At 29.4% G+C, this 10675-nt stretch overlaps 1 protein-coding gene across 2 annotated transcripts; it reads left to right on the top strand.

Moving 5' to 3' along the window:
• Positions 1-2539: 2539 nt before the first annotated feature.
• On the top strand, positions 2540-7385 carry LOC116401647 (protein indeterminate-domain 5, chloroplastic-like). Of its 2 annotated transcripts, none has more exons than XM_031885949.1 (4): positions 2540-3105; positions 3210-3606; positions 4184-5516; positions 7045-7385. In XM_031885949.1, exons 1-3 carry the CDS (start codon positions 2931-2933, stop codon positions 5466-5468), a joined length of 1857 nt encoding a protein of 618 aa, XP_031741809.1. In that variant the 5' UTR covers positions 2540-2930; the 3' UTR covers positions 5469-5516; positions 7045-7385. The 2 variants fall into 2 exon arrangements, with proteins under 2 accessions (XP_031741809.1, XP_031741810.1); XM_031885950.1 differs by having other exon boundaries at positions 2541-3109.
• The last annotated feature ends 3290 nt before the right edge of the window (positions 7386-10675 follow it).

Below are 10675 nucleotides of genomic sequence, written 5' to 3'. Positions count from 1 at the left end.
TTAATTAAACCAATAATACTTACATTTTCAAAATTGAGTTTCATTTAATGCATACCATCTCCATACTTACAACTTACACATTCAATCTTCATTTTCTTGTTCAACTCTTCAATTAAAATAAAATTAATAAACCAATCATCATCAATTTTCAACTCTTTCAGTTAATTCTTCTTTTAAAAAACTCTCAAACAAATTTTAAATATTGAAACAAAACTCAAATCTTAATATCTTAATAGTAATATTGTAACACTTCAAAACTTAAAAGGAGCAAATTGGACTAATCAAATTCTAAATGTATAAGAACTAGAAAAGTGTTTTTTTTTTTTCAATGTGAGTTTAGTTTCATTTTTTCTAAAAAAGATACGTTGGATTAGTAGGTGCACTCATACATCTCTACTAGGTGGACACCTCCTTAGCACCTTCATCATCCCCGCTTTCATTAATATAGGAAGAATTACTACAATTACAGCATGGGACAAAAGCCAAACGGCAACTCGGAAAGTGGTTCGTATTGGGATTTTCCTAGTGGGATTTGGACTTGGGGTTAAATGAGATTTTATTGACAATTTTGTTTATGAATTATAAGTCATTTTTTGAAAAACAGAGAGTGAGAGCGATGTTGTGTTTGGAGCTCTGTTTTTTAGATGAGATTTTGTTGAGATTATTGGGTTTTGAATATTCATAATTTGTTGAGTTTTGTGGTTGGTGAGAAATGTGTATCAAAAGAATTTACTTTCGTGATAGGAATCTTTGAGTGAACATATTTGGGTTGGGTGTCTATCTATTTTAAATCATTTTTTGTCTGTTTAGTAATGGATAAATGTATAACTAAATTTCTCTATGGGTATATAGGAGGAGGAAACTTTTGTTTTAACTTATAATTAATGTTTGTTATTGATGTTTAATTTGTAAGAATAGAAGAAACATAGGGATTATTTGTGAGTGGAAAAAATCCGTTCTTCGTTGGAGTTTAAGCAAATGGGATGAAGGAAAAATTCCAAAAAAAAAATATGAATGAGAAGTTGAACAGCAATTTGCAGTTCTATGAACACTCATAATTAAAGATATAAAATTATTTTGTCAATTTAGTCAACTCAAAAAAACCTTGCCTACAAAAATTAAATACATAATAAGTTTTGAGAATTCTCCATTAAAGTTATGTTTGAAATAAACTTGATACGAGAGTTTGATTGATTAATAAGATTGATTGTGAATGTATTTATTAAAATCACTTCTTAGTTAAACGTTCATTCTTATAATTTTTGTTTTTCACAATAATTTGATGTTGTTTGATCTTCTAAGCTAAATTTTGAAAATAAAATAAAATATTAGATTTAATATGAATTTTAAATAATCATAACACTACCCTAAACACATATTATCATAAAACTATCATAATAGTACCTTCATAAATCCTTCCTCCAAACACAACTTATCATAACACTAGTTTTATGAAATCCCCGACCCTTCCATAACAAAGTCCTTCTCCCAAACGCCCTCAAAAAGTTTAAACAAAATTAACTTTTATGAAAAACATTTTGTTGTGGTATGAATTGAATTCACCTCTAATATAATAGATACTATATTAAATTTTGTTTTGATGAGTAGGTTAAGGATTGGAGTGGATTAATCAAATAATTAGATTGAAAATGAGTATATTTTTTTTTCTTTGGAGGGGTGTTTGTTTTATGAAAAGAAAGAAGAAAAGAAAGAGAAGAGAGAGAGAGAGAATAGGGTGAATATATATGATATGCGTGTAGGGGAAAAAGGCCCACAAAGGCAGGGTGACGCAGAAAGGTTGTCCAGAAGTGTGTAACAAGATACGAAATATGAGATAGAGAGAGAGAGAGAGAGAGATGTTCATGCTGCCCTCCCTCACGCACCCTTATTCTGTCCTTTTTCGCCTCTCCATTGGGTCCACCGACCTCTCTCTCTCCTCCATTAATTTCTTTTTTCTACTTTTTATTCATTCCCTAAATTCTACTTACTTTTAAATCTCCCCTTCTCTACTACTTCTTCACAATTATAATCTAATTCACACCCATTCTATATATATATATATATATATATATATATATATATATATTTCAACTTACATTATTACCCTCTTCCTTATTAATATTATATTACACTATGTCAATATATATACTTCAAATACCAATTCTTTTTATTTTCATTATCTGTATTTTTAGTAACTTTTTTACTATTTTAATTTTAACAAAAAAAATTAGATTTTATACTAATTACTATTAATAATTGTTAATTTGAGTTCAAACATAACTCTTTATTTATTTATTTATTCATTTTTTCTATTTTGTATATGTGCTTATGTATGTGCATGACACCAAATCAAAGAACAACCGCATAGAGTAACATCACTTATACTCTCAACTCTTTTATTCTTTTTTTTTTTTTAAAAATATATTATTATTATTATTTATAAATAATAATAATAAAAAAAAAAGAAAAAAAGAAATTGAGAGAGAGATGAGGAGAGAGAGGGTAAAACTAAAAGGCATCTAATGGGTTCAAAGATGGAGTTGATTCCTCTATCTTTCTTCTCAACAACATCCATTTCTATCTCTATCTCAATCTCCATCTCCCTTCTCCCTCTCCCTCTCCCTCTCCTTCTCCACTCCAATCCAATCCCAACTTTTTATTATTCTAATTTATTCCCTCAATACCCTAAAACCTATTAGGTTTTCCTTTGTTTTCTTTTTAACAAAAACCTTTTTGTTCAAATTAAAATCTCCTTCTTTGTTGAGTTTTTTTTTTTTTGTTTGTTTGGATGAAGAACCAAATAGAAACCCCTGTATTTGGATTTGCATGTTCCTAGAAACAATTCAATTTCCTTTTCCCTCAATTTCAGAACAGAACACAAGAACAAGAACAAGACAAACAAGAAGCAAATTTTTATAGAGATTCCAAACATGGCTGCATCTTCTTCCTCAGTTCCACTTTTTGGAGTTCGAGAAGAAGGTCAGATGAGAGGTCAGCAGCCACCGCAACCACAACCGCCGCCGCCGTCAGCTCCCTCTAATTCATCCACTGCTCTTCCAACTCCTCCTCCCCAGAAGAAAAAGAGAAACCAACCAGGAACTCCAAGCAAGTATTTCTAAATTTAATTTTACTTTCAAAATAATTTTAATTTAAAGAGAGATAAAGATATAGAAATTTATTATTGTTTGTGTGTGCTATATAATTTGCAGATCCAGATGCAGAAGTGATAGCGTTAAGTCCAAAGACATTAATGGCAACAAACAGATTCATATGTGAAGTATGCAACAAAGGGTTTCAAAGAGAGCAAAATCTACAACTACATAGAAGAGGACATAATTTACCATGGAAATTAAAGCAGAAAAGCACAAAAGAACCAAAAAGAAAAGTGTATTTATGCCCAGAACCAACATGCGTTCACCATGACCCGTCAAGAGCACTTGGGGATTTAACAGGTATCAAGAAACACTATTCACGAAAGCACGGAGAAAAGAAGTGGAAGTGCGATAAATGCTCTAAACGCTACGCCGTTCAATCCGACTGGAAAGCTCATTCCAAAACCTGTGGCACTAGAGAATATCGTTGCGATTGTGGCACTCTCTTCTCCAGGTCCCTTACTTAATTGCTTTTCCTTTTTTCTCCAAGTGGTTTTCAAATGCTTAATTAAAATCAAATTCTAGTTTATGATTATTAAACGTCTGTTTTAATTTAATTTCAATCCATTTTCATTTCCTTCTAATAAGTGTGGTTTAATTTTTGAGTTCTGAATTATCTATCTATATATATATATATATAGATATATTTTGGTTTTTATTTAGTTATTTCATGTGTGTTCTTGAATGTAAAACATATGATGATTTTAAAATCCGTGAACCCTTGTGAATGGACCCACGAAAATTTGAATTATTTTTTGTAGTTGGTAACATTATTATTCCTTTTTTTTTTCTTTGCGAAAATCTATTACCCTTTGGAATATATCACTATATGGGTGGTAGCACCTGTTTCAAAATTTTTGTCTTTTCAAAAGTTCCTCTATCATCTCTTTTATTCTTTTCCAATTTCAAAACAATCAACAACCCTTCTACTAATTTTTTTTGTTTTTGTTCTTTTTAACCAAGAAATTGGCAGGTCACCTTAATATCTCAATTAAATTAACACGGTTTATTTTATTTATTTTATTTTGCAGACGGGACAGTTTCATTACACATAGAGCGTTTTGTGATGCATTGGCACAAGAGAGTGCAAGACACCCTCCAAATTTAGGGACAGCCATTGGAAGCCATTTATATGGAGGTAATAGCAATGTGGGTTTGACATTATCACAAGTCCCTCAAATGTCTTCTCTTCAAGACCATTCCAACATCACCCAATCACCCCACGACGTCCTTCGTCTTGGCGGTGGTCGAACCGGGCAGTTCACTCATCTCCTCCCTCCTTCTATTGGCTCTTCCTTCCGACCCCCACCACAACAAGCAATGCCGTCGTCGAATGCAGCATTTTTCGGCCTATCGGACCAAACTAACCAAAATAGCTTCCATGAAGATCATCATCAAAGCCAATCCCAGCAAGGGTTATTTGGAAACAAGCCCTTTCATGGGCTAATGCAATTCCCTTCTGATATCCAAACCCATGCAAATAACAACAACAATTCTGCTTCAAATCTCTTCAATTTGAGCTTCATTTCAAATCCCACTGGTGATAATACTTCCAATATGAACAATAACAATGACACCAACACTAACAATAGCAACAGCAGTAGCAACAACAACAACAATCTTCCATCCTCTTTGTTAAACCAATTCAACGGAACGAACAATGGCAACAACGACGGTCCTGCGTCTAACATTTTCGCTGTTAACATAATGGGAGATCAAATCAATTCAGCTGCAGTCCCCTCGCTATACAGCAACACCGCCCCGGGAGGATGTAGTAGCGGTACTAGCGGAGGAGGAGCAATCCCGCATATGTCCGCAACAGCACTGCTCCAAAAAGCAGCACAACTAGGCTCAACAACGTCAAGTAGCAATACTACAGCGACATTGCTACGCACATTTGGAAGCTCCTCGACCTCAAGCGGTAAGGCATCAGATAGAACGCTGTTCCCACCGAGTTATGGCGGAGTAGTATTCGGTGAAAATGAGAGTAATCTCCAAGACCTGATGAACTCATTTGCAAACGCAAGCTCAGGGAGTGGGATGTTCGGGTCGTTTGGGGTGGAAAGTTTAGAGGATCCAACGAAGTTACAACAGAATTTAAGCACAGTGAGTATGGGAGGTGGGACAGATAGGTTAACAAGAGACTTCTTAGGGGTGGGACAAATCGTAAGAAGTATGAGCGGAGGTGGTGGCGGTGGCGGTTATACACAGAGAGAACATAAACAAGGAGGGCAAGGGATAGTTATGGAGGGTAATGAGAGCAATACGGCGCCGTCAAGCAATGCATTTGGTGGTGGAAATGGAAACTACCAGTGAAGAAAAGAGAAGAAGGAAGAGAAGAAAAAAAAGTACAGACAGAAACAGGTACGTACGTCAAAATTATTTATTTTATTTAATTATTAATTAGGGACTAATTAAATTATTATTAAAAAAAGAAAAAGAAAAAGAAAAAGAAAAAGAAAAAGAAAAAGAAAAAATGAAGTGGTAAAGTAACGTGGAGGGCATTGGTAATTGTGTGTATAAAAATGGGTTTCAGTATAATTCAGTACTGTTACTGCCTTGCAGTCGTGGGGATTTGAATTTGGAATTATTATTTGGTAAAATTGTAAAATGATTATTATAAAAAATTGAAGCGAATTTGAAAAAGGTAAGCGAGAGGAAAAAAAAGGAAAGAAATGGGTGTGGCACGTTGTGTTTGCATGAAGACAGTGAAGGGCATGCAGTACATTTAGGGTTTTTTGTTTCTTTCGTTGTCGCTTTTGTTCTCTTTATGTCGTTACGTCTTTATACTACACAACACTTACTCTGCCAGAGTCACGAGTTCCATTTTCTTTTCCCCTCTTTTTATTTTTTTTAGAATAAACGTGCAAGGTTTTAAATGTTGCTATGTTAATTCTTTTTTTGGCAAATGCATAATTTATTCCTTAATTATTATGCCCTTCTTCCAATTATCCTCTTAAATTCCACTCTTACATTTATAGTATTTATACAAATTCATGAAAATTCAATTGCTGAACTTTTATATAACCTTACCTTCAGGCTTCAATATCTAAAATTCTAATTCTAACTATTACATGTTATTTTTTACCTTTGCTCTTTACTCTTTTTTTAAGGTTTATGAAATTTATAAAATATTCAAATGTGCATTTCGTTATTATTGATTTGTGATTTATTTTTTTGGAAATGGAAATGGAAATCTTGATTTCTTTTTCTTTTTTTAATGCTAATGTGGTGTCAAAATCTTGTGGGCATATGGAAACTCAATAGAAACGTTGGTATGTTGGTGGGGATATAATACCTTAACTAATTTAATTCTTATTTTAGTCAAGCTTGTCTGCTTATTGCCTCTTTTTTTTTTTTTTTTTTTAAATAATATCTAAGTTTTTGTTTAGGGATTTTGAATTTGTGAAGAAAACTATTAGCTAGCAAAATAAAAAATTAAAACATGAGTTCAATCAACCTCTAATTCAATGCAAAATTAGAATTTGACTCAAGAATAGAAAACTCAAAGAGATACCATTTTGATGGACATGTGTGAGAAATCTAAATTAAAATGATAAAAGAGATTTAAGATATATGGTTACTCTAGCTCTCTCTAATTGATTTTGAAATTTTGGGATATAATTTTGTGTTTATGGTAGAAATATTAATTAGAATAATGTTTTCAAGAATTAGCTAAGCTAATGGATGAATATACGATCAAACTGGAAACTTGAAGATGAAAATTTGTTATGGCATATATTCCATTTTATGAAATATAATATGCATTTTATTTTTTTATTAATATGTTTAATTTGATAGAAACATATTTATATTATATGTTTAAATTCTTATTATATTGATTATATGTTGTTTATAGAGATGGCTAACCTTTTATGTTTGTTTTGTTCAGATTTTTCAAATGCAACAAATATGAATGCCTGCCAACTTCAATCAGTGATATAAAAACAATATCAGGTAGGTTTTTTTTTTTTCTTTTTCCTTGTAATTTTACCATGAGAGGAAGGACAACCAGATAGAGATAGTGTTTTTCTTTTTTTTGTTTTTCTTTTTCAACTAAGATGTATTAATTCCATATCTTTTCTTGGCGACCAATGAGCTTTTTTCTCTTTTTTTTTTCATAATTAATTTTTAGTCTATCTAGCTAGACTAGGCTAAAATATCCTCTTATTATAGTTCCATAGACATTTGCAAAGTCAATGATCCATTTCTTAATTACTCTTATTTTATCTCTTCATTTTGTTACCTAGAAATATTGAAACGAGAAGAATTTAAAGCTTTGATTAATTCTTTACATTAAACTATTTTATGTTAGTTAGGTTGTTTTTATGCAGTGTGTCCATGTTATGGTCTTTTTCTCAAAGCTAATGAATGTGGAGAAATTTGAATCTTTGATCAACTCTTTATATTAAATTAATCTTTGTTTATGGTAGGCTATTTATTTATTATTTTTTTAAAAAATGAAAAGTTGTGTTTTTATTAATTCTGTTTGTGATATCTCGAGTGAAAGCAGGGTTTAGTTGTTATTTGATGGAGTAGGTTGAGTTGTCCACAACTTTTCAAGCATGCTTGTACTATAAACTTTGAATTTATTTGCTTAATTTAAGATTTTTGTTTTTGTTATAATAAGTTATATGATTGGTAAATATATGATAATCTGAGGTGAATTTAGAATTTGTTTGAATTGTAAAAAATATAAATCAGCGTGGTTGAAATTGAAGCAAAAATTAGAGTCTAGAATGTTATTATATTAAATTCTTACGTAATAATATATATATGATTTTATGACTAGACATTTGATCAAATCATAAGGGAAGTTTGAACTTTGGATGGAAAATTTTATGAGTAGACATTATTTATGGGTTGTGAAATAATATATATATATATATTTAACACAAGAAGTTGAAGTTTTGGAGTATTGATTTTGATACCATTTCTCATGCTCATGATTATGGCAGCTCATTTGACAAAATTAACGTGATGTGTAAATACTTTCGAAATATTAATGTCAAATTCTAGTATAATATACTTTCTCAACTTCATTAGATTATTAGTTTTTTTTTTCTTTCAAAAAAGAATATCTTAGAAGTATCTGCTTAAATTATATATATAATCAAAATAAATAATAAAATGGTCACATAACATAAAGCTTTACATTTTAACAAATGTTTTAATATCTTTTATATGAATGATGAGAGGAAAGGATGCATCAAAATGTATTACTTTTATTTAAAAGTTATTTGAAGAGAATGTCTAAATTTTTTATATGAGATAGAATATTATGGACTTAATTTTACGAAGATATATCAATAAAATGTTGATTTCAGTAAATATTTTTGAAAAAATTATAAAAATATAAAAAGTTAAATTAAGAAATAAAAATATTATTATTCTCAAATAAGTAGACATGTCTACTTTTTGTTTATTTTTTTGTGTTTTGTGTTTTGTGAAATTTCTTTTACAATACAATAAAAATATTCATTCATTCCCGACTTTCATACTTGAACTCATCCTGAAACCCTATAATATTAATGAAAATATTTGATATTTGACATTGTGCATGAACATTTAATAGCAGGGAGAGGAACGACAATATTGAAATCTGAGAAAGCACTTCTTTTGTAAGTGCTCTTTCTAAAAGCAGTTTAAAGTGTGTTTAAGGAAGCTTTTAGAATATAAATAAGTTCTCGTTAAATTTACTTTTTACTACTTCAAAAACTATTTATTATTGTGTTAGTATAAACAAGTTCTGGTTAAATTTACTTTCTACAACTTCAAAAACTACTTATTACTCTAAAAACACTTCACAAGAATTTTTCTCTTTTTAAGTGTTTGCATTTTAGTTAAATGTAGTTATATTTTTAATTATTTTAATTCAATTTATAATGTGTAAATAGTTTAATGAGGTGAAAACATTACTAAAATATAAAAACCAAACACAAACTATTTTTATCATTAACATTTAAAGTTTTTGAAGAGTAAACCTATTTCTTCTTAGTCTTTATAGAATTATTAACTAATTTTTTTATTAAAAACTTTGATTGTTTTATTTAAACGTGGGTAGAAACTAGGCAATCAAGTAAAAAATATGAAAAAGTTTAATTTTCAAAAGTAAATAAAAACCAAACGATTAGGTTTTAAAAGTAATAAAAAGTTTTAATTTGAAATATTGATTACGTAAATTTGTCCCTTTGCTTAGATAATTTCATTTCATAGTTTACGATCAAGCAACTAAATATATATATATATATATAAAGTAAATTAGTTCAGCTTGATGCCTTGAAAAGATCATAAACAATGAGGTTTTGAAGCTGCATTTGAGTTACAGTAATAAAAAAAAAAATTACCACAGAATTCTTTACCAAAATGTGAAACTTTGCTTGTTATCTAAAGATAATAAAATCATTCTCAAAGTATTACGTTAAGGGTCCGTTTGAATTACCCTTGAAAAAAACTTTTTCTTTTCGTAAAATGAGTTTAAATTTTAAACACTTACATGTTTGGTTTGACCTATTTATAAACGTTTATACGCAAAAACGTGTTTGGCTTGTCATATACTAATAATGGTTTATACGTAGGTTAAATTACCACAAAAGATTATTAAACATTATAAATTAATTTCATAACAAAATACACACATTTTAAATATTTTTTAAAATTAGTAGCACGTTATCTTGAAATTGTTAATTTTTTAAATACTGGAAACAAAATATTAATTTTGTTATTATTATTATTATTTTGGACAATCCAAATTAAAATTCACAAATATCTTGAAATGTAAGTACATAACTATATAAAAAAAAATTAATTAATTTCCAATGACAAAATATAAATAAGATAAATAACGTTTTTAATTCATTTTCATTTCACGAATCGAACGATCATGTTCTTCGTTGACGTCCTCATGATTTCTTTCATAGATGTTAAAATGTCGTAGATTTGACTGAAAGAGAAACATTTGCAAATGTAGAGATTTAAATATAACTATTGTGACTACTTAAAACTACCCAATAAAAGCATCATTTGCCAAGGTCTCTACTAATCTAGCAAAGAAAAAAAAGCACATAATTCAAATGAAGGAAGTCAGGAAGTAGAGGAATATGAAATGATGAAAAATCACTCATATTATTAGTTAAAAAATGAGATTGCTAATATTCATTTAATTAAAATATTTTTTCTAATATTATGCTAATTAATCCGAATATTTAATTAGAGAAATCTAATTCATGTATAAACATTATGCACTACAAAAAAAGCAGAAAGTTTGAGTTGTAATATTCTAGAACAAAAAATTGGAATTTCAGTTTTCGTTTTACAAATATAAAAATTATATATAACTTGAAAATTACTATATATTTTGTGTATTATGAGGCTGCCAAATATGATGTTTTTCTAAAATATGAAATGGAGAAATTAAAAAAAAAAAAAAAAAATCTGTGAAATGGGCCCCAAGTTTGTGATAATTTGATTATAGTATCTTTTAAAACGCCTCCACATGCAAAACATTGTAACTCATATGTTTT

This window comes from Cucumis sativus, chromosome 5 (assembly GCF_000004075.3).
Source record: "Cucumis sativus cultivar 9930 chromosome 5, Cucumber_9930_V3, whole genome shotgun sequence".
Lineage (NCBI taxonomy): Eukaryota > Viridiplantae > Streptophyta > Magnoliopsida > Cucurbitales > Cucurbitaceae > Cucumis > Cucumis sativus.
The sequence above is the reverse complement of the archived record's forward strand: the minus strand, read 5'-3'. Positions and strand labels throughout refer to the sequence as shown.

Excerpts from the sequence above, each read along its gene's own strand:
- LOC116401647 (XM_031885949.1), top strand. The coding sequence starts at position 2,931 with ATGGCTGCATCTTCTTCCTCAGTTCCACTTTTTGGAGTTCGAGAAGAA. Across the intron at positions 3,106-3,209 it reads AAACCAACCAGGAACTCCAA|ATCCAGATGCAGAAGTGATA; the intron begins GCAAGTATTTCT and ends TATAATTTGCAG. Across the intron at positions 3,607-4,183 it reads TGTGGCACTCTCTTCTCCAG|ACGGGACAGTTTCATTACAC; the intron begins GTCCCTTACTTA and ends TTTATTTTGCAG.